This window comes from Elephas maximus, chromosome 7 (assembly GCF_024166365.1).
Source record: "Elephas maximus indicus isolate mEleMax1 chromosome 7, mEleMax1 primary haplotype, whole genome shotgun sequence".
NCBI classification, from domain to species: domain Eukaryota; kingdom Metazoa; phylum Chordata; class Mammalia; order Proboscidea; family Elephantidae; genus Elephas; species Elephas maximus.
Genome location: NC_064825.1, coordinates 48392624 through 48417504, shown reverse-complemented (window position 1 = coordinate 48417504; position 24881 = coordinate 48392624). Strand labels below are relative to the sequence as shown.

Sequence of the window (24881 nt, the reverse complement as noted above, 5' to 3'; positions counted from 1 at the left end):
TTTCTGTTTATGGTGATAGAAAATTTGGCAACAACTATGAGTGATGGGTGTACAACATGATTAATGTAACTGATATCACTGAATTGTACACCTGAAAAATGTTGAGTTGGCAAATGCTGCATTACATACATATTTTTACAACAACAAAAAAATAAAATAAATAAATTATAGCTGCCTTAGTGGGTGTGAAGTGTTATCTCATTGTGGTTATGATTTGCATTTCCCAAACAGCTAATGATGTTGGGCATGTTTTCATGTGCTTTTGGCCATTTGTATGTCCTTGGAGAAATGTCTATTCAAATTGTTTGCCCATTTTCTAGTGGGGTTATTTGTCATTTTATCACTTAGTTGTAAGAGTTCTTTATATATTCTGGATACTAGACCCTTACCAAAGATATAACTTGAAAATATTTTCTCTCATCCTGTAGGTTTTCTTTTCACTTCTTGAGTGTATGCTTTGATGCATTAAATTTTAAAAATTTGATGAAGTCCAACTTATTTTTTCTTTGGTTGCTTGTGCTTTTGTTGTTGTATCTACGAAACCTCTGCTTAACCCAACATCATAAAGTTTACACCTATGTTTTCTTCTAAGAGTTTTATTGTTTTCAAATATATATATACCCACTCCTCACTTAACATTGTTAGGTTCCAAAGGCCAGGTTGTAATTCAAAAATTAGCATTATGTGAAAATGGAGGATTTTTTTTCCCTGTGTTCAGACCATTCGTTCACCTGATTTTTTTAATTTAGAAAATATGATCATAGAAACAACATCTAAGGCTTACTGATGTACTCATCACTGTGATGAGTCCGGTTACAGATTATTCCTCTGTGGAGAAGGAGGCTTGGAGGAGAAAAAGTTGGTTAGAGCCAGGCTGTGTGACTGGAGGGCCCATAGGTTGACCATTTCACTTTCCTCCTATGCTGGGTAAGAGTGTCCCTCATGGAGCCACCTCCAGGGCTCCACTCTTATCCCGGCAAGCCCTACATTCACAATCTGGAGCCTGCTCTGCCTTCTGGGTCTGGCAAGTCACTGAGGCTCAGGGCTTCCTATAATGGCACTGGAAACCTGGCTGAGCACCTGGCTCCACTGAGGCAGAGGATTCCGGCCCAGTTTGGCTCACTTTGGGATGTTGTGAAACTTGTATGCATTTCTTCCAAACACCCTCTCCAATGTCTCTTTCTTTTCTCCCTTCCCAACCCACAGCAATTTTGAGCAGCAGGGCCTCAGGCTGCATAGAAGCTGGGAGCCCAGAATAGGTATCCTCTGGATCCATGCTACCTGTGCATTTGCCTGGAGGCCATGGCCATAGAGGAGGTCAGTCTGGGTGGCAGCTAGACACAGCACCCCCTGCCGGCAGAAGGAAACAGAGGGCACAAGCAACATATCCCAGCTTCCCAGAGGCCACCCAGAGACCTGCCTTGAGGAAGGGGATGCTCCCTAGCTATTGCCACCATGCCTACTGCCTTGTTAATGCACAAAATAGTTGGGCAGTAGATTTTTTACTATTGTCAGAAATGCAAAATGTCAAACAGGATAGTTGATAAGTGAGAAACAGGTGTGTACTTAAAGAGGTTTTATCCGCTGTAACAGTACGGTACCTTCTCCAGGTTTCTTTTACCCAATCTTTCCCATTTTAACTGGTAATCTACATAACAAAAACAGCTGGAAAGATTCCTGAACTAAAACCAAAACCAAACCCAGTGCCCTGGAGTCAGTTCAGACTTCCTAGAGCTACCTTATTCAAGGACTTAGCTTCTTTATTGTTCCATATCTACAGCTATCATTAATAAATCCCATACTTAAAATACTGTTCCCTAAGACACAGGGGACTGAATTCCTATCAAAGGAAAGAGAAAATAGTAGAAAAATTCCAAAGGGCTTGGTTCACAAAAGAAGAAGCCATTATATAAATGTATGGCCATTTAAGTCTTTGTTCTGAGGAGACAAAGTCGGACAATGAACGGAGGTAGATGATGCAGCTCAAAAGTTCCTGGCCCTTCTGTACAGTTCTGTGTGGCCTACTTAGCACCACATAACCCTGTATTTGCACAACATGGGGAAACAATAGGAATAAAGTGGTTAAGAATGCAAATTCTTACCCTTGCCAAGGTAACCACAATAATAACAGGTATTCACACAGTACTATTTTATAGCTAAGAAAGCACTTTTAAAGCTATTATTTTCAAAATAAGAATCCCTATGAGGTACACTTTTTTTTTTTTAATCATCCGTATTTAATACATTTACAAACAGGCTAGGTGAAATCCAACATGCCCAAGATTACTGAGTTGAAAGAGAATTTAAACCCTGGGCTTCAAATTTCCTGTCATGGGCTTTTCTATCACATCAGGCTAAAATACCTAGCTAAGAATTGACACACCCAATCTCCGTGTTAAGAGAGTGATTCTACCATAGCACATTTCACGTATGTATACAGAAAGTAATCTAATCCATCCATCTATCCATCCTTTCATCCATTATTTGCCAAAAGTATATCAGTACCTATCTTCACGGAGCTGAAAATCTAATGTGAGAGACAGAAAACTAAATCATTATTGTGACATGATAAATAATAATCACGGTGATCATAACAGGGGTGTTTCATCTTTTAAACAGGAGAAAATTGAAACTCTGGTTTGTGGTTTTGCCTCTAAGTTTGAAGGATAATCATGGCTTGGCTTAACTAAGAGAAGAATTTCCAGGCATGTGAAGCCATTTGTTTGCGGGTAGATGATTAGGAAGCTCTAGCTCAGTGCTAAATAAAACTCCTCTTCTAATTCCTTTTAACACTGAAAGGCAAGCTGGAGTAAAGGCAAGATGTGACAGTTAATTCCATGTGTCAGTTTGGCTAGGCTATGATTCTTAGTGCTTTGGCTAGATACTGGATTGGCTGCTGTTCCATAACGTAATGTAATGTAATCACCTTCCATGATGGGGTCTGAGGTAATCAACCAACCAGCTGAACAGGAAGTTTCCTTGGAGGTGTGGTCTGCCTCCAGAATATAAACGGATATTCTGGCAGAGATTGCTCTCTCTCTCTATTGATGCTGCACTCTTCTCATGGCCTGACCTATGAATTTAGGGACGTAAGCCTGCAGAAGTCTCCAGCCTGCTGCCTGACCCATGAATTTTGGACCTGCCAGCCCTACAATTGCATAAGCCAATCCCTGAAGTAAATATCTATACCTCTATGCTGCATGTTTATGCAAATAATGCGCCCTTCTACATTCATTTACCAACCACACCCTACCCCAGCAAGGTATTTTTGTAAGCACTGCTGTCAATTTTTTTTACATGTTGCTGTAAAAAAAAAAATTAGCGTATCATGCTTATGAAAATGCTTTGCGGGAGGGGGAAGGCGCAGTTGGCAAACAAAAGTAGAAGGTACATGTTGTTTGCATAAAAATACTGTATATATACATCTCATTGGTTTTGTTCCTTAAGATAACCCAAACTAAGTCACAAGACTTGACTAAATACTATCTAGAACGTACAGAGACAAAATTGTGACAGTAGTTGAGAACAATTGCTTTTGATATAAGGTGGTATAATGATTAAAAAAAAAACTTTTTTTTTTTTTTTTTTAGTCATTATGGTCCAAAACCTGTTGCCAGGTTCAGAAAAAAGTTACTATACATATAGATGGGTAGAGTGAGTAGGCATGTAAATGATATAAAATAGAGTAAAATGTAAATACTTGGTGGATCTGGGTAGAGGGTATACAGAAGTTCTTTGTACTATTCTTGCAACTTTTTTATAAATTTGATATCAAATCAAAATAAAAAGCTACATGAAACAATTAAAAAAAATAAAAGTAAAAAATTAGCCCATTTCCTACCTTAGTGCCCAAGTAAGACTATAAACATTCAGGCACATAAAATTCACACAGGAAAAAAATTCCTAAGTATATGTATAAAAATGACCATATAAGAATGAGAAGGCATAATCTCCCAAACTTACCATTTTCAAGGAACTCAGGTCCTTCTAGCACACTGTATTGTGAGTCTTGAGCTGGAAAGTAGTACTGGACGTAACAATCTGCTTCTCCCCAAACTGTTGCCTGAAGAGGGGCTAATCCTTTAACCTTCTCTACGTGGAACTCAAAATGGTGCTCCATCAATCCACTTCCTTGGCCCTCTGCCTATTAAACAGAAGCACTGGTGGGCTTTAAAGAGTAACTTGCTTAGAATATTCCTGCTTCTCTGTGGAGTCTGAGTATAGGTGAACAAGTAAGTGTAATTAAAAAAAAAACTGATAATAAACAGATAATTAATTTTCATTGTGTACAGATCTCACAACTGCTCAATACAATAAATCAGAATAAGTAGGATTTACTCTAGACTGAGACTGAGTCAATATTAGGAAATCCATTAATGCAATTCAGCATGTTAATGGAACGAAGGAAAAAAAAATAACTCAATAAATGCTGAAGAAGTATTTGATAAAATTCACATTTGTTCCTGATAATAGCCTTAGTACACTCAAAACAGAAGACTATTTCCTTAAAAGGATAAAAACTACATATTTGAAATAAAATGAATAGTTATTAACTTACCTAGTTACCATCTACTAAAGTTGGAAATAACAGTATTTGGACTGTCCAATAATGGTATGGACTACTTGGGAAGGTGGTGAATACAGTTACTAAAGGTACTGCTACTAATAACTATTAATAATGTATTTAATATTTACTATAGGCAATATGCCAAGTACTTCACTTATATCAGCTAATTTAATGTGCGTATTAATAAGCAGTGGATCCACGGTGTGAGTTCAGGTAGCCTAGCTCCAAAGCCAGTGTTCTTTACCTATATTCTATACAGCTTTAGCAGACACCAGGCAACTAATTGTTGGGAACACTCAAAGGGGGGGATTCAGTATTCAGACAGGGTCAGACTGTAGGATTTATATGTATTTAATATTCTAACAACCAATCCAATAAATTTGGAACCGAGATAGCATTAGGTCTTCACTCTGAAATCTAAAAACATATGTCAGCAATATCTGTTCAAAGTTTCCTTAGGGAAACAGGAAACTTGCAATTTGATTCCTTGGAGGCCCAAAAAAAAAAAAAAAAAAATTTCAGGGGGAAAAAAAAATCTCCAAATCACATCAGTTCCTTAATTTGGCCATATAGTATTATAGGAATTTAATAATTCAGTTCAGCAGATTCTCAACTGGATGAGGCAAAGGAGTGTAGAGGGAAAAACAACTGTATTTGTAGATATCTAGCCTCACGGGCAAACCTTCTAAGAACTTCCTCTCTGCTCATACTGATACTCGTACAGTTTCTAAGTTTTAGTATGGAATTTAACAAAATCTGAGTTTACACTACAAAGTGAGGGTCATATAACACCTAACCAGATCTGGGAAAATTACATTATTTGTGCTTTTAATTTTTAAATTAAAAAACACTATTATTTATTGATAGACACCAATATCTAACAGAAATAGCAAAGAAAGGTTTAGAATTCAAAACATATGAATAAACGATACTCTACCAATGGATATTTTCCTAATGTTCTTTCCATGCTAGAAGAGACATTTAAATGTGTCACTCAGATTCACATTTTAAAAAATTACATATTTTAATAGTGTGGAGACTGTGATTTGGCTATACTTGTAAAGATACTAAGTGTAAGATACAGTACAACATGATATAGTGGAATGAAGACTGGACTTGGCAGTCAGAAGATCTGCCTGAAACCCAATTCTCCCACTCTTAGCTATGTGGCCTTGGACAAGTACCATATTCCCTTTGAATCTCACAATGATCCACTTCACAGAATTGTTAGGGAAATAAACTATCAAGACAAAGTATATCAATGTGTTTCCTTAATTGTAGAGTGCCGTATAAAACAAATTACTTTTAAGTTATAGCAGAAAAGCAAGGAACCTCACTATTAACTTTCCAATATGGCCTTAGCCAGGTAACCAAGTAAGATCTTGCTGGTTCACATTTATAATCTCCACAGCACCCCACTTTTTTAAAGGCAACTAGGTAAATTATAGGATTAAGATTTCGTTGCCCAATTAGATTTTCTTATAAATTCAGGGAGCTCAGAGGGACACAGAGATCCATTTAAACCATATCAGAAAAATACTAATGATTCATTTGATTTATAGGAAGCCTGAGAGTTCAAGTTACACTCTTTCATTCAGCCTCTCATTAATGAAATAAGGATTTGGGCATTGGTTTTACTAAAATGTGCAAGATAAAATGAGATTATGGTTTTTGTGAACAATTAAGTGTTTAGTCACTACCATAGCAACAGATGCTTTAGATGGCTGGTCCAGGAAATGGGCTGGCCTAGGGCTGAAGGGCGGGAGTGTTCCTTCTTCATTCTTTAATCTTTGCAGTGTTATTATCTGATCCGAAGAGCCCATAGCTAAAAAGACTCGAAGGCTCCCATTCTGGTGGCCTGAGAACACATCTATCACAGGCATGTAGCTGTCCACCGCAACAACTGGGTACTGAGCACCAAGGAGCAGGCGAGAAATCTTAGGATCTCTAGAGTGGGGAGAAATTGTAGATGAGCAAATAACAATCATCAATCATGTCACAGGACTGTTTCACTTCTTATTTGGCTTGTTTTCTCAGTTTGTTAAAAATGGATCTACAACTAGAGAATAGTAGTTTTTTAAGTATGATTCCATCAGTAATCCATCAAATAAAAATTACCAGGCAGATAAATTCAAAATGTAGTAGTCTGGGGGCAGGGGATAGGTCTAATTTATCTCTGTATTATCAAGGCCCCAAGCCTAGTGTCTGGATTGAACAGTGTCTCAGCAGCTTGCTGAATAGCACTATTTTACAGGGAGGCAAGTGTGGAAAACTGGAAAGAATGTGGTTTTGGAGTCTAGCAGGTAAGATTTGGATAACATTATTACCAATAATATCTGCCCTCTACTGAGCATCTACTATGTGGTATGTGGTAGACACTTTACATACGTTGTTTCTAATCCTCCTAATGCAGCAAAGGTTGGTATTACCCACTACTAATACATGAGAAAAGCTAAATTCAGAAAGGTTAAGTAACTTAGTTAAGGATACACAACTAGTACGAAGTTGAGCTGAGATTCAAACTCTGATCCATATGATCCTAACGTCCAAATGCTGAATCTTAGCTCCGTCACCTACCTGCTGTGTGACTCTGGGTAATTTAACCTAAGTCTGATTCCTCATCTGCAAAATGTAGATAATAAAATTTCCATCACAGAGCTGTTGTTAGGACTAAACTGAGATAAATATAAAATACCAGCAATGATGCTTGGTACGTGGTAAGTGTTCAGAAATTGGTGGCTATTATTTGTTATTGTTTTACGCTCTTTCAGGAAAGAATGGGGTCTAATGGAATGAGAGGGGAAGAAAAATACCAGACCCGACTAATACCACAACTAAAAACAGGGGGAAAAGCCAAAAGCCTACAGCTGACAGTGGCATACGTGATTCCAGTAGTTCTCCTTAGCCTGATTATGCTTTCCAATGTTACCATCATTAAGTATTTAACTGTTCACACAAGACTTGCCCATTTATTTTCTCACTGGATCCTTATAATTATTACACAAAAGAGATAAGGGATCTATCATCACCCTCATTTTAAAGATAAGGAGAAGAATGCCAGAGAAATTAAGTGGCTTGTTTAAGTCAGAGGAAAAGTTTCTCATTTGCAAAATGGGAATAATGATAATACTTTATAGGGTTACAAAATCAAAAACCAAACCCACTGCCGTCAAGTCGATTACAACCATAGCGACCCCACAGGGTTTCCAATGCTATAAATCTCTACGGAAGCAGACTACCAAATCTTTCTCCTGCGGAGCTGCTGGTGGTTTTGAACCACCAACCTTTTGGTTAGCAGTCGATCACTGTAACCACTGCACCACCAAAAACCAAACCCACTGCTGTTGAGTTGATTCTGACTCATAGCAACCCTATAGGACAGAGTAGAACTGCCCCTTATGGTTTCCAAGGAGCACCTGGTGGATTCGAACTGCGGACCTTTTGGTTAGTAGCCGTAGCTCTTAACTACTACACCACCAGGGTTTCCTTACAGGGTTACAGCAAGGCTCAAATGAGGTAGTGCTCATAAAAGTGCTCTTTATAAAATATAAAACACAACATTTAAAACATACAATCATGAGAAGGCTGCTGCAAAGAGGTCAGTGCTAAAATAATGAAAGATCAGAACCTTAAATCAAAATAAAAAACAGTCTGTACTGAGGATAGAAATAACCTTCAGATAAATCAACACTCCATCTGGGTGACAAAGTGAGGTACGGCAATCAAATCTGAGTTCCTAAAGGACAATGCTCACTATAGAGATCTTATTGATTTCTACAAAAATAGCTGATTGGGTAATACTGAAGTTTTGACAGACAGACAAACCATATGTTTTGTGAGGTAATAACCTTCAGCAGCAGCTTCTTGGTGAAGAGGGTAGACTCTCTTATAAGGTTACAAAACCAAAAACCAAACCCACCACCATCAAGTTGATTATAACGCATAGTGACCCCATAGGGTTTCCAATGCTGTAAATCTCTATTCGTGACATAACTGACAAATTGTTTAACTCCTCTGTGGCTCTGTTAACTCATCTTTAAAATAGGAAAAATGATAGTACCTGCCTAAGAGGGTTGTTGTGAGGATTAAATGACCTAACGTATATAAAGTACTAAGCACTGTGCCTGAAGCATGGTAAGCAGTACCTATAAGACTACTTAAAAAAACAAAAAGGGCAACTGTGGTGAATTTAAGAGAAATCCTCCAAGCTATTACTGGGCTTGTCATGCTTGCAAACCAAAAGAATTCTTCTTCAGCCCATACAAAGTTAAAGATGCAAAATAGAGAACTCCAAAATAGCCTATTTACTTGAATGACATGTAAAATTGATGGAGGGGGAGTTTCACCAGCCCGAGCAGCTTGTCCTGTCCTGGGCTCCGCACCTTGTTCCAAGTTTCAATTATCATCATATTGTTTTTAAGCCTTTCCAGGTATTTGGAAGACAGAGAGACAGGAATCACCTGGGGGAGAGGGAACAGCCAAAAACAAAACAAAACAAAATAAAGACCCATACCTGAGATAAATGATTAATTTATACATTTATTCAACAAGCATTTACTGAAAACCTGTGTGCCATGTGTAGTGCCAGGAGCTGAAGACATCAGAATAAAGCCTACTCTGTATTCTCAAGAGAAACCAGTCTAGCGTTAGAGACCACCATTTCAAGGCCAAATACAAGGCAGTATGAGTTCTCTGACGACAAAGCTCACAAATGGAACTTCGGGGATACAGCGAAGATTGTTAGACATGTTTAACATGCTGCCTGCCAAGCTCATGCAATCCTTTCCACCTATTCGTAAACTCTACCTAAGAAAAGGATGTTTTTGAAACAAGGATGGCTACAGATTTGGATAAGGTTGAAACATCTTATCAAGGTCGGCCAATCCATTGGCTGGATGGTATTTTATGAAATGGTCTAGCGTAAAAAGCTCTGCCCAATAAGTGTTATGGTACATAACAACACCAATCATCCATCTGGATTTTCAACGTAAAATTACTCTGGAATTAGCCAACTAGTAAGAGAAAAAAGAAGTCACAAAGAGATCCACTGATCTAGAGCCAAGAGCAGCTCAGTTAAATTAATGGGTCCACGAATTTAAAGGAACCCTTTTGGTTGGTGGGAAGCTGTTGTAACAACTTTAACGGCAGAAGGAAGAGAAGCCATAATAATGAAACCAATAGAAAACATGAAAGGCAAAAACTGAAAACATGAATACTGATGAATACTGAAATAAACTGAGGAATAAACGAGAGTGAGAAAAATAAATACAATAGAGACTGAAGATACAGGAAGGAAAGGGGATGCTTAACTGATCAAGAGTCCTATGGGAAATAAAAAGGAATAGGATCACAACTCAGACAGAAGAAACAGTAGGAACTCATATCAACTGAGACTGAACAGAAAGAAAGGCACAAACAGTTTTACAATGTTGTAAATGTCTTTTCCTTTTGCCATTCTATAGCGGGATTGTATGGCATACCAGATGGTTGTAAAGATCCCTTCCAGTCTGAACATTCTAGGTTCCTTTTCAGATGGAATTATCATTTGGGAAACATTTGTCTCCCACCCCCACACATCCTTAATGGATATGGAATGTTAAGACATGTATGAAGTTACCTGAGAAAAGTTAAAGACTGGTTGTGCTGTGCCCCACGCGATGACAGATCTGGTGACTTCCTCTGTGCTGAAGAGTTTACAATTTAAATAAACGTTGCATGGTAGTTGTTTCTCAGATTCTCCAGTAATGAAATCTTTTCCATCTGGCACCATTAACAGCACATGCAACAGTAAAGAACTCTCTTCTGCTGACTCACTTGTTTCATTTACGAAATTGTGGGAAGCTGGCATAGCCATGATGGTTGAAGGATTTGGTGCTACAGGGCTTGGTGACTTTGGGCGGAGGAGCAACAAATTCTGTTCTTTCTTTGCAGTTTCCTCATGATTTTGATTTAGGGACTGTGGATTTTTGGCCCCAGTAACATGTTGGTTAGTTTCTGGCGGCATTTTATCTGGACTTGCAAGAGCACAAAGTGGGGTTTGCTGGGTACCGCTACTAAGCTTAGTATTGACACCAGTGAAATCTTTGTTACCTGTAACAAGCTCCACAGTTACCTATAAACATAAAAGGAAAAGAGTCAGTAACAACGTCACCTAGAATCAGAATCAGGTTGTTAGGAAATGAATTAGTGTGTCCTCAAACACTGTAATATCAAGACCATTAACACACTGTGTATAGATTAACTTGCCAAGACTAAAAAAAGCTAGGGAGATGATTTATCAATAATATAAGCCTGGAATATCTTTTTTTGTCAGAAAATGAGCGCTCATAAAATGATGGAGAAATGATGAAAGGCCACAGAAGCCAGATAAAGGGACTTCTGCTGGCCAAATCTGGGACAATTTGAACATCAAAATGATTAATAACAGCAATGGATTATAACTTACTGAATAATATAACAACTGATATGTTCATATTGATATCAATAAATACAAGAAAAGGGATAACTCTCCAATATACCCACTGGCATCGAGTCGATTCTGACTCATACTGACCCTACAGGACAGGGTAGAACTGCCCCATAGGGTTTCCAGGGAGCAGCTGGTGAATTTGAATTGCCGACCTTTTGGCTAATTAGCTGAGCTCTTAACGACTGTGCCACCAGGGCTCCACTCTTCCATATAGTAGAATGCTAATCAAAAAAAAGCACAGTAAATGGTGGAGTTAGAAAAATTACCACTTTGCAATCACCATCTTAATAACTGATTCAGATGAACTCAAATGGAGGGATGTTCTACAAAACAACTGGTCTTACTTTTTCAAAAAATACCAATGTCGTGAAAGATAAAGAAAGGCTGCAGAACTGTTCCAGATGAAAGGAGATCAGAGAGATGTGACAACTAAATACAAAGGATGAGGGAAGGTGGGGCAAAGATGGAGGCTTCCTGTGGTTCCTTTTACAACAAAGACCTGAAAAAACAAGTGAATTGATTACATGTGGCAACCTAGGAGCCCTCAATATCAAAGACAAAGTTGAGGAGCTGGACTGAGTGAAAGTGGAAAGGAGAGACAGTTCAGAAGCAGAGATGAAGTCACAGGCTTGAGTGAGCTGGTACCCTGCAGGCTGGATCAGCTGATACATGCAGGCTGAGGCAAGCAGTAGCACTCAGAACACATTTTACTACGTTGGGAGAGACCAGGAGGTGGAGAGTCCACAGAAGCCTCCAGAGCCAATGGGAAGTGGGGCTGGATCTATGAAAGTTAAGTGCAAGCGTCTAAACTACTGCACAGGATCAAAATAACCCCTCTCCCTCTAAGAATTTCATAGTGGAAAGTGCCTCCTTTTCCCTTGCCCATCCCCCTCCCTGCTCTGCTCTGATACCAGTCTGGCAGTATTCAACAACTGCCACCCTCCCTAAACGGGAAATAGGACCTATTGCTCCCAAACCAGTCTCTTGGCTTTAGGGAAAAAAAACCAAACAAACCAAAAAAAAAAAAAAAAAAAAAAACTCCACTAACTCCCCTAAGCCAGGTACTCAGGACTAATCACGCCCAAACCAGTCTTGGCTTAAAAAAAAAAAAATCACCAAGAATAAGTGGTGCCTCCCAGTCCTCACAGACAATAGCACTGGGTCCCCAAAGTCTGGCTACAAAACTCACCCAACTACGTGCTTAGGGGACAGGGACACGCCTTCTACCTAGGCACTCAGAGGCAGCCATCAGCCCCCTACCTTGCTCAGCACATAGCCCCTACTGCAGCCAGATACCTGTGCTTGCTCCAATCACCCCCATGTAGCCCTGCCAGTCTAGGACTGTAGGTGATAGCCTGCACCACACATGTGGTGACTGATGACCTGGACATCTGAGCTGAATCCAAACAAGAAAAGTAAATGGACTCCTGGGCTCGCACACTTTGGCGTAGCTCTAACCACCTGGTGACAGGACGTGAGAGCTTCAAAGACGCCAATAACCAAAGTAGCTCATGTGCCCAGCCTATTTGGGCATATCAAAACAAAACAAAACAAAAAGCTAGAACACACTAAGCAAACATACAATAAATATAATAACTTATTGATGGCTCAGAGAACAGTCAATATCAAATCACATAAAGAAGCAGATCAAGATGGCTCCAGCAAGCCAACAAAACAAAGCATCAGGAAACCTTCTGTAGGGAGAGGAGGTCCTAGAATTACCAGAGGTAGAATTCAAAAGATTAATATACAGAGCTCTTCAAGAGATCAGGAAGGAGATCAGACAAAACTCAGCCCAAGCCAAGGAACACAGAGACAGAGCAACAGAGGAATTCAGGAAAGCTATACAAGATCAGAACGACGAATTTAACAGAATCCATAGAGAAACAGCAAATAGAAATTCAAAAGATTAACAATAAAATTTCAGAATTAGACAATTCAATAGAAAGTCATAAGACCAGAATTGAGGCAATGGAAGTCAGCATCAGTGAGAATGAAGATAAAACACTTGACATCAATTTGTTTGAGGAAAAATCAGACAAAAGAGCTTAAAAATATGAAGAAACCCTAAGAATTATGTGGGACACCATCAAGAGGAATAACCTATGAGTGATTGGAGTACCAGACCTGGGGGGATAAGAGAAAATATACAGAGGATTGCTGAAGATTTGCTGGCAGAAAACTTCCTTGATACCGTGAAAGACGACAAGATATCCATCCAAGAAACTCATCGAACCCCACACACAGTAGATCCTAAAAGCTGGTCACCAAGACATATTATAATCAACTTGCCAAACCCAAAGATAAAAGGAGAATTTTAAGAGCAGCTACGGATAAATGAAAAGTCACCTACAAAGGAGAGTACATTAGTCCAAGCTCAGACTATTCAGCAGAAACCATGTAGGCAAGAAGGCAATGGAATGACATACATAAAGCCTTGAAGGACAAAAGTCGCCAGCCAAGAATTATATATTTAGCAAAACTGTGCCTCAAATATGAAGGCGAAATTAGGACATTTACAGATAAACAGAAGCTAAGGGAATTTGTAAAAACCAAACCAAAATTACAAGAAATATTAAAGGGAGCCCCCTGGCTAGAGAACCAATAATATCAGATAACAACCCAAGACTAGAACACAGGACAGAACAACTAGATTACCAACTCAGATAGGGAAGTCACAAAATTAAGTCAAAGCTAAAACACTAAAAATAGGGAAACACAGATGTCAATATGTAAATGATGACAACACTGAAACAAAAAACAGGGACTAAACAGTGTAGTCACAGAACTTTCACATGGAGAGGAAGTTAAGGTGGTATCAAGAAATAAAAGATCAGTTTAAATTTAAAAAAATAGAGGTAAATTTTAAGGTAACCACAAAGGAAACTAAGAAATCTACCCATCAAAATAAAAAAGAAGAAAAACATAAAGACTCAGCAAATACAAAATAAATAATAATGAAAAAGATAAAAAGAAAATACATAAAGAAAACGACTCAGCACACAAAATTAAGTGGAACAAAGAAACTGTCAACACCACAAAAAAAAAAACATCAAAATGACAGCACTAAACTACACCAATCTATGATTACACTGAACGTAAATGGACTAAATGCACCAATAAAGAGACAGAGTGGCAGAATGGATTAAAAAGACACGGTCCGTCTATATGCTGCCTACAAGGGACACATCTTAGAGTCAAAGACACAAACTAAACCCCAAAGGATGGAAAAAATACATCAAGCAAACAACAACCAAGGAAGAGCAGAAGTGGCAATATTAATCTCTGACAAAATAGATGTTAAAGCAAAATCTACCACAAAGGATAAGGAAGGACACTACATAATGATTAAAGGGTCAATACACCAGGAGGACATAACCATGATTAATATATACACATCCAATGATAGGGCTCCAAAATACATAAAATAAACTCTAGCACCATTGAAAGGAGAAATAGACAGCTTCACAATAAGAGTAGGAGGCTTCAACACACCACTTTCAGTGGAGGACAGAACATCTAGATGCCACAATCAACCAACGCGACCTCACAGACATATACAGAACACTCCACCCACAGCAGCCCAGTATACTTTCTTTTCCAACGTACATGGAACATTCTCCAGAAGAGACCACATGTTAGGCCACAAAGCAAGCCTTAACAGAATTTAAAACACTGAAATATTACAAAGCATCTTTTCTGACCATAAAGCCATAAAAGTAGAGGTCAATAACAGAAAAAGCAAGGAAAAAATCAAATATGTGGAAATTGAACAACACCTTTCCCAAAAACTATTGGGTTATAGAATAAATCAAGGATGGAATAAAGAAATTCACAGAATCAAATGAGAATGAAACCACATCTTATCAGAACCTTTGGGACATAGCAAAAGCAATGCTCAGAGGTCAACTTATAGCAATAAATGTACACATCCAAAAAGAAAGGGCCAAAATCAATACATTAACCCTACAACTTGAAGAAACAGAAAGACAGCGGCAAAAGAAGCCCTCAGGCACAAAAAGAAAGGAAAAAACGAAGATGAAGAGCAGAAATATGTGAAATAAAAAAACCTGTTGCCATCGAGTCAATTCTGACTCATAGCAACCCTATAGGACAGAGTAGAACTGCCCCATAGAGTGTCCAAGGAGCGTCTGGTGGATTCAAACTGCCGACCTTTTGGTTAGCAGCTGTAGCACTTAACCACTATGCCACTAGGGTGTCCAGAATAGAAAAACAATTGAAAGAGTAAATAAGACCAAAACCTGGTTCTTTGAAAAGATCAACAAAATCGATAAACCACTGGCCAATCTGACAAAAGAAAAACAGGAGAGGAAGTAAATAACCTGAATAAGAAATGAGATGGGCGATATCACAAGAGGCCCAACTAAAATTAAAAGGATCATAACAGAATACTATGAAAAACTATACTTCAACAAATTTGAAAACCTAGAGATGGACAAATTTCTAGAATCGCACAAATTTCTAGAATCTCACTACCTAGCTAAACTAACACAAACCGAGGTAGAAAAACTAAATAAACCTATAACAAAAGAAGAGATTGAAGACGTAATAATAAAAAAAAAAAACTCTCAACAAAAAAAAGCCCTGGCCCTGATGGCTTCACTGGAGAATTCAACCAAACTTTCAGAGAAGAGTTAACACCAGTACTACTAAAGGTATTTCAGAGCATAGGAAAAAAAATGGAATACTCCTGAACTCATTCTATGAGGCCAGCATAACCCTGATACCAAAGCCTGGTAAAGACACCACAAAAAGAATTACAGACCAATATCTCTCATGAACACAGATGAAAAAATCCTCAACAAAATTCTGGCTAACAGAATTAAACAATATATCAAAAAAAAAGTAATTCATCATGACCAAGTGGGATTCATACTGGGTATGCAGGGATGGTTCAACATTAGAATATCAATGTAATCTATCACATAAATAAAACAAAAGAACTATATGATCTTATCAATTGATGCAGAAAAGGCATTTGACAAAGTCCAACACCCATTCTTGATAAAAATTCTCAGCCCAATAGGAATAGGAGGGAAATTCCTTGACATAATAAAGGGCATTTATACAAAGCCAACATCCAACATCATCCTAAACTGAGTCTGAAAGCATTCCCCTTTAGAACAAGAGCCAGACAAGGATGCCCTTTATTACCACTCTTATTCAGTATTGTGCTGGAGGTCCTAATCAAAGCATAAGGCAAAAAAAAGAAATATATGGCATCCAAATTGGTAAGGAAGAAGTAAAAGTATCCCTATTTGCAGATGATATGATCTTATACACAGAAAACTCCAAAGAATCTACAAGAAAGCTACTGGAACTAATAGAATATTTCAGCAAAGTATCAAGTACAAGATAAACATGCGAAAATCAGTTGGATTCCTCTACACCGACAAAGACAACTTTGAAAAGGAAATCGCCAAATCGATACCATTTACCATAGCCCCCAAGAAGATAAAATACTTAGGAATAAACCTAACCAGAGACATAAAGACCTATACAAAGAAAACTACAAGACATTACTGCAAGAAACCAAAAGAGATCTACATAAGTGGAAAAACATATCACGCTCATGGATAGGAAGAATGAACATTGTGAAATGTCAATTCTATTTAAAGTGATCTACAGGTACGATGCAATCCTGATCCAAATTCTAACATCATTTTTTAATGAGATGGAGAAACAAATCACCAACTTCCTATAGTAAGGGAAGAGGCCTCAGATAATTAAAGCATTACTGAAGAGGAAGAACAAAGTAGGAGGCCTCACACTACCCGATTTTAGAACCTTTTATATACCCCCACGGTAGTCAAAACAGCCTGGTACTGGTACAACAACAGATACATAGACCAATGGAACAGAACTGATATCTGACAAAGCAGCTGATATTTGACAAAGGCCCAAAGTTCGTTAAATGGGGAAGAGGCAGTCTCTTTAACAAATGATGCTGGCATAACTGAATGTCCTTCTGCAAAAAAATGAAACAAGGCCCATACTTCACACCATACCTCAAAATGGATCAACGACCTAAATATAAAATCTAAAATGATAAAGATCATGAAAGAAACAATAGGGACAATACCAGGAGCCCTAATACCGGACATAAACAGAATACAAACCATAACTACAATGCAAAAAACACCAGAAGAAAAACTAGATAACTGAGAGCTCCTAAAAACCAAACACTTATGCTCATCAAAAGACTTCACCAGGAGAGTAAAAAACAGAACCTACAGACTGAGAAAAAATTTTGGCTATGACAAACCTGATCAGTATCTAATCTCTAAAATCTGCAAGATACTGCAAAACCTCAACAACAAAAAGACAAACAATCCAATTAAAAAATGGACAAAAATGAACCGGTCTCAACCCACCTGGAGCAAAGGAGAATGAAGAACACCAAAGACACAGGGTAATTATGAGCCCAAGAGACAGAAGGGGCCACATAAACCAGAGATTACATCAGCCTGAGACCAGAAGAACTAGACGGTGCCCAGCTACAACCAGTGACTGCCCTGACAGGAAACACAACAGAGAACCCCTGAGGGAGCAGGAGAGCAGTGGGATGCAGACCTCAAATTCTCATAAGAAGACCAGACTTAATGGTCTGACTGAGACTAGAAGGACCCCAGAGGTCATGGTCCCCAGACCTTCTGTTAGCCCAAGACAGGAACCATTCCCAAAGCCAACGCTTCAGACACGTATTGGACTGTACTATGGGAAAGAAAATGACACTGGTGAAGAGTGAGCTTCTTGGATCAAGAAGACACATAAGACTATGCGGGCAGCCTCTGTCTGGAGAAGAGATGTGAGGGTAGAGGGGTCAGAAGCTGGCCGAATAGACACAAAAACAGAGAGCGGAGGGAAGGAGTGTGCTGTCTCGTTAGAGGGAGCAACTAGGAGTGTACAGCAAGGTGTATGTAAGTTTTTGTATGAGAGATTGACTTGGTTTGTAAACTTTCACTTAAAGCACATTAAAAAAAAAAATGGGTAAAACATATGGATACTTCACCAAAGATGACATTCAGGCAGTTAACAGATACATGAGGAAATGCTCATGATCATTTGCTATTACAGAATTACAAATCAAAACTATAATGAGATACTATCTCACCCCAACAAAACTGGCACTAATCCAAAAAATATGAAATAATAAATGTCAGAGAGGTTGTGGAGAGAGGGGAGCACTGCTGGTGGGAATGTAAAATGGTACAACTACTTGGGAAACTGATTTGGTGCTTCCTTAAAAAGCTAGAAACAGAAGTTCCATGCGATCCAGCGATGCTGTTCCTTGGAATATATCCTAGAGAAATTAAGAGCCGTCACATGAATAGATACATGCACACTCATGTTTACTGCAGCACTGTTCACGATAGCAAAAACATGGAAACAACCTCGGTGCCCATCAGCAGATGAAGGAATACACAAATTAGGTGCACACACACAATGGAATACTACGCAACAATAAAGAACAATGATGAACTCTTGAAACATCTTACAACATGGATCAATTTGGAGGGTATTACACTGAGTGAAATTAGTCAGTCACAAAAGGACAAATATTGTATGAGACTACTATTATCAGAACTCAAGAAAAGATTTAAACACAGAAGAAAACATTCTTTGATGGTTATGAGGATCAGGCGGGAGGGAAAGGGGAATTCACTAACTAGATAGTAGACAAGAATCACCTTAGGTGAAGGGAAGGACAACACACAATACAGGGGAAGTCAGCACAACTGGTCTAAAGCAAAAGCTAAGAAGTTTCTGGAACACAACCAAACACTTTGTGGGACAGAGTAGCTAGGGCTGGGGTCTGTGGACCACGGTTTCAGGAGACATCTAGGTCAACTGGCATAACAAAGCTTATTAAGAAAATGTTCTACATCCCGCTTTGGTGAGTGATGTCTGGGGTCTTAAAAGCTTGCGGGCAGTCATCTAAGATGCATGAACTTGTCTCAACCCACCTGGAGCAAAGGAGAATAAAAAGCACCAAAGACACAAGAAAAATATTAGTCTAAGAGATAAAAGGGCCACGTAAACCAGAGGCTCCATCAGCCTGAGACCAAAAGAACTAGATGGTGCCAGGGTACCATCAAGGACCACCCTGACAGGGAACACAACAGAGAGTGCGTGATGGAGTGGACGAGGAGCAAAGCACAGCTCAAATTCACGTAAAAAGACCAGACTTAGTAGTCTGAGACTGGAGGAACCCTCGAAGCCACGGTGCCGGACATTCTGTTAACCCAGAACTAAACCCATTCCTGAAGCCCACTCTTTACACAAAGATTAGACTGGAGTATAAAACATACAATAATACTCATGAAGAGTGTACTTCTTAGTTCAAGCATATAAGAGACCAAATGGGCAGCTCCTGTCCGGAGGCAGGATGAGAAGGCAGGAAGGGACAGGAGCTGATCGAATGGACACAAGAAACCCAGGGTGGAAAGGGGAACGTGATGTCACATTATAAAGATTGCAACTAATGATGTCACATAACATGTATAAATATTGTATGAGAAATTGTGCTGTAAACTTTCACCTAAAGCACAATAAAAAAAAATTACTGATAAAATTTTACACATGGTAATAATATTGTGGTTATGTTAAGTCATTATCTTTTAGAGATACATACTTATTTTTTATGGAAGTAATAAAATACTGATGGGTATAATTAAAAAAAGAACAGATGATACATGACTGGAGAAAAATTTGCTATAAAGGAAAGTATTAAGACAATCAGTGAATTTGTGTATGGGCTATAGACAGAATTAATATCAGTACTACAATGCCTTTTTTAACTGTGCAGTGTTATGTATGATAACATCCTTGTCTCAGGAAATACACCCTAAAGAATTTAAGGAAAAAGAGGCATGTCTGTACCTTACTCAAAGGGTGTAAGAATAAAAAAGTGTGTAGTGCAACTGTATATGTGTGTGTATATATATGTAAAAAAAAAATCTCATGTTAAATGTCACCTCCTCAGAGAGACCTTCCTGACCACCGCCTCTTACTTCCTCCCATTTGATCACTACCACACTGTACCATTTATTTCCTTCACAGCGCTTCTGCTGCTCTAATTCAATATAAGCTCCGTATTAGCAGAGATCTTTATTTTCTTATTTACTGCTATATTCTCAGTGCCAGACAATACTATGTGCTCAGTAAATATTTCTGACTACATGAGTGTGTATCTATATACCTTGAGGGGGCCAAGTGGGGTCTGACCATTTTCCTGTTGCACTGGAAGCTGGTCACTGAAAGAAAGAAGTTCTGACTGAATGACAGCTCGCAAAGGAAGTGATGCAGATCCAATTACTTCTGGCTAAGGGAAGAAGGAAAGAAAAAGTTTAGGTTAAATTAAAGAGGAGCCACAGGTGACTTTAGCTGAAGTGACAACATATAACAGTTAATAAAAGACACAATGCTTCATAAAGTAAATAGCTTAATTATTTGACTGAGCCCCCTCCAAGTGGGATACCATATTCTGCCATATTTTGACATCCCTTCTGGTTTCCCTATGTCTCCGTAAAAGATTACAGAGGGTTTCATAAGGCACAAATCGGTTGAATGATTACCGTTTACTATTTTTAAGAGTTAGATCTTTATGAAAAATGTTCTTCACTATTAAAAATAAAAAAATAAAATTTAGGTTACATAAATCTTTGCCTTTAAAGCTAGTAAAACTATAAAAACTAATATACCTGATGGCACAAAGGGTATGGAAAAACAGAGACTGTCATATGTCTGATGTTGGTAATATAAACTGGGAACATACTTTTAGAAAACAAATTTGGTAATAAATACAAAAAACTTTAAATTCCTATTTTTTTGGCCCAGTAATCCCACTTCTTCAAAAGAAATAATATACAGTAAACAGTTATATATAAATAAAAAAATTTATACAAATACGTTATTTCCAGTATTTTTTTAAAAGTAGTTGAAAATTATAAATGATTGGGAGTCTAATAATCAGGAATGATTAAGTTAAATTATAGCACATTCCTACAATGGAAGACTACACAGGCATTAAAATGATGTTTACTAAGAGTTTTATAATAATATAAATAATATTTGCTATGTTTGTAAAAACAGCAGAGTACTATAAACTTTCAAATATTAAAAAATTATGTGGAAAAGATTACATACATATTTTTGAAGAATAATGAATAAAAACACGACAATGTTAATGAAAAAGCAGGATAAAGACTGCATATAAAAGTATACTAATAGTGTCAAAGATTTACACATTTGTATTCATTTGAAAAAGACAAAGATACACATAAATGTTAACAATAGTTATTTCCTGGTGATGGAATCATAGAGAAATTTTGCTTTTTTAAAAAATCTTTGTCAAGGTTTCTTTTTTTTTGACAAAAATTAAGATGTTTAATGTTTATTCATTGCCGGAAGGTGTATAAATTGATACAAACTTGTAGGTAATTTGGCATTAATTGATCAGAATTTAAAAATGCATATACCCTTATCTCATTAATACAAATTATTTTCCTAAATATATTCTGGCACATGCACAAAGGAATATTACAAAGATATGCATTACAGCATTGTGTTTTTTTTTTTTTTTTGAGTTTTTGGTAAAAGTTTATACAGCAAGTTAGGTTCCCATTTGACAATTTCCACACAAATTGTTCACTGACACTAGTTACATTTACAATTTGTAAACATTCTCTTCATGTCTATATCTGTCCACATGTGCTCAAACACTCATTTTTACCTTGGCTATACTGAGCACTCCACATCCACATTCACTGCTCTTTTCCCATCACGAAAAATAACAAGTCTATGTTTTAAAGTGTACTTTCCCCTTCCCCTCTCCTCTCCCCGGTAATCACCAACGAACACTGGTCTCTCTATGCTTATCTGTTCTTGTCTTCTTATAAAAGAGGGAGCATACAATATTTGTCCTTATATGCTTGACTTATTTCACTTAGCATTATGCCCTCCAGGTCCATCCATGTTATCATATGTTTCAAGGACTCATCACTGTTTTCTATAATTACATAGTAGTTCATTGTATGGATGTAGCCCAATTTGCTCATTCATTTATCCATTGATGGATACTTGGTTGTTTCCATTTTTTTGCTATTGTAAGGCTGCAGTGAACGTAAGTGTGTGTATGTCTGCTCCTGTCAGTAATTTTAGGTCTCTCGGGTATATCTTTGGAGCCTTGGTGGCACAGTAGTTGAGAGCTCGGCTGCTAACCAGAAGGTCAACAGTTTGAATTCGCCAGCCGCTCCTCGGAAACCCTATGGGGCAGTTCTACTCTGTTCTATAGGGTCACTGTGAGTCAGAATGAACTCAATGGCATCGGGTTTAGTTTTGGGTTTAGAGTATATTCCCAGGAGTGGGACTGGTGAATCATAAGGTGGTTGTATTTCTAGGTTTTTGAGAAAGCACCATACTGTTTTCCATGGTGGTACCATTTTATAGTCCCACCAGCAACAGATGAGGGTTTCGATCTCCCCACATCCTCGCCAACATTTGTTATCTGTTTTTTTGTATCAGTACCATTTTAGTCAGGGTGAGATGGTGTCTAATTGTAGTTTTGATTTGCATCTACCTAATCGCTAACGATTGTGAACACCTTTTCGTATGTTTGTTGGCTACTTGGATGTCTTCTTTGTTGCAGGTTCTGTTCGTGTCCTTTGCCCATATTATAACTGCGTTATTTGTCTTTTTCTTGTTGAGCTGCTGAAGTTTTCAATAAATTTTGAAGATTAGGCTCTTATCTGATAATGTCATTTCATAAGATTTTTTCCCAGTCTGTAGATTCTCTTTTTACTCTTTTGATAATGTCTTTTGATGAGCATAAATTTTTAATTTTTATGAGATCCCATGTATCTATTTTGTCTTCTCCTATTTATGTATTTGTTGTAATGTTTGTTATCCTATTTTTATAAAACATTAGGTCCCATAGTTTTTTCCCTGTGTTTTATTCCAGGAGTTTTACAGTTAACGTTTAGGTCTTTGATCCATTTTGAGTTAGTTTTTGTATATGATGTGAGGTACAGGTCCTGTTTCAATTTTCTGCAGGTGGATATTCAGTTTTGCCAGTACCGTTTATTAAAAAGACTGTCTCTGCCCCAGTGAATGGGCTTTGACACGCTCACGTTTTCTATAAAAAAAAAAATACAATTCTTTTATGATTAGAAAAAGTCCATTAACTAGGTATAGCAAAATGGTTCATTGTAAATACATAAAAATGTTAACATGGGTTGTCTTAAGGTTGTGGAATTATGTGCTTCCCCTCCTTCTTATTTTGCTGTGTTTTCCAAAAAGAACTTGTATTATTTACAGCCTCGGAAAAAAACAAAAGAAAATGATGCATTTCTCACATTATTCATACCAAAGTGGAAGTCTGATTATAAAAGGCTACTCTTAGTGAAGCAAAAAATGCTTATGACCTAGTTTATTGATTTAAGTTGTGCCAGTTGCAAGTGGATTTTATATATTTAGAATTACCTGATCAAAATTTCTACTCATAATTATATTATTTGGGATACAGGCTGGAAACCTCACTAATTCTGCTTGGGAACAGGAAGAAGACTCTAAAATTAAGCCTAACAGTCTACATAAATATGGTCAACTCTTCATAGTAGGGGCATACTTAAAGAGGTTAAGAGCTTGAGATCTAAAGTCAGAAGACTTAGGTTGAAGTCCTGGATTTGTCTTTTATTACCTTTGGTGACCTTGGATAAGTTACTTAATGTCACTAAATCTTAGTTTACTCATCTGTAAAATGAAGATAACGAAGCTGTTGTCAAGATTAAATTTGATAGCATATTCATGTACAGCCTGTAGCATAACATTTGGCTTATAACAAACAGCAGACATAGATTAATAATAATAATAATAATAAAAATTGTAGCCATTAGTGTTGCTTGAGCCTGGAGAAATTCTTAGTTTAAGCAGGCATATAATTTTAAGTACGCTCCAAATCCTTGGTGTGGACAGAAAGGGAAAAGGTCAAAATCACCTAAAGTACCTTTTTCTGTGGACTTCTCTTCGTGTAAATTTGGAAAGTGAGGTTGGAATTCCACCAGTGCTCTATCATTGGGCCACCAAACTGTACTGGAAACACAGATCGCTGCTGGAACTTTACCACTGTAAGGAGAACCATATGTCACACCATCTAACTGGAGTCATCATCAATCTATGCCTTGCATACCCCACCAGCCTCTTTCAAATATAACTCAAAGCTCTTTTAGGAATCTAGTCAGTATGATTTCATGGAAAGTGTTAAGGTTATGGGACTGAAAAGCAGACATAAAGAGAAAACCCTAGGTATAGTGTATGGAAGAGAAGTGCTATGCTGCTCCGAACTACTATGAGAAATGAATGTCAAGCATATGAGCACCCAAAAAAAAAAAATTTTTTTTTTTTTTTTGCTCTGATCTACCATGAGAAATGAATGTCAAGTATATGAGCACAGGTTGTGTGAAAAGACAGGTCCACACACTTCAGTGAGCATGTGATGATATGACTTAAACAGTTGTTAAAAGACAAGTTGGTAGGCATTGTATCAAGAGGGTTTACCCAGAGAGATAATGTCTGTGTACCTCAGAAGAGGTCTAGATGGAGTGATAAATAAATAGCAGAACTGAATCAAAAAACATAATAGCAAAAATGAATTTATCTTCTGGCTAAAGAATAGGGGACTCTTGCTACCATACTCTGACAAGGTACCATGTACTGAAGTTAGTTATCTGTGTAACGGTGCGGTAGAGTCCATCTCCTGAATGGAAAGGAAGGGGTTTCTACTGTAATAACAAATGTAAATGGGGTAAAGTGATGATGGTGTTT

General features: G+C 37.8%; 1 protein-coding gene across 6 annotated transcripts in view; it reads right to left on the bottom strand.

Moving 5' to 3' along the window:
• The window catches only part of C2CD3 (C2 domain containing 3 centriole elongation regulator), a 187131-nt gene that overhangs the window by 96471 nt on the left and 65779 nt on the right, over nt 1-24881 (bottom strand). For all 6 annotated transcript variants that reach the window (XM_049889842.1, XM_049889843.1, XM_049889840.1 and 3 more), the window contains exons 12-17: nt 24064-24182; nt 20260-20382; nt 10185-10679; nt 8876-9027; nt 6268-6514; nt 3964-4144 (exon numbers count right to left, since the gene is read on the bottom strand). In XM_049889842.1, the coding sequence (XP_049745799.1) occupies nt 3964-4144; nt 6268-6514; nt 8876-9027; nt 10185-10679; nt 20260-20382; nt 24064-24182 (1317 nt within the window). The remainder of the gene's footprint in view (nt 1-3963; nt 4145-6267; nt 6515-8875; nt 9028-10184; nt 10680-20259; nt 20383-24063; nt 24183-24881) is intronic.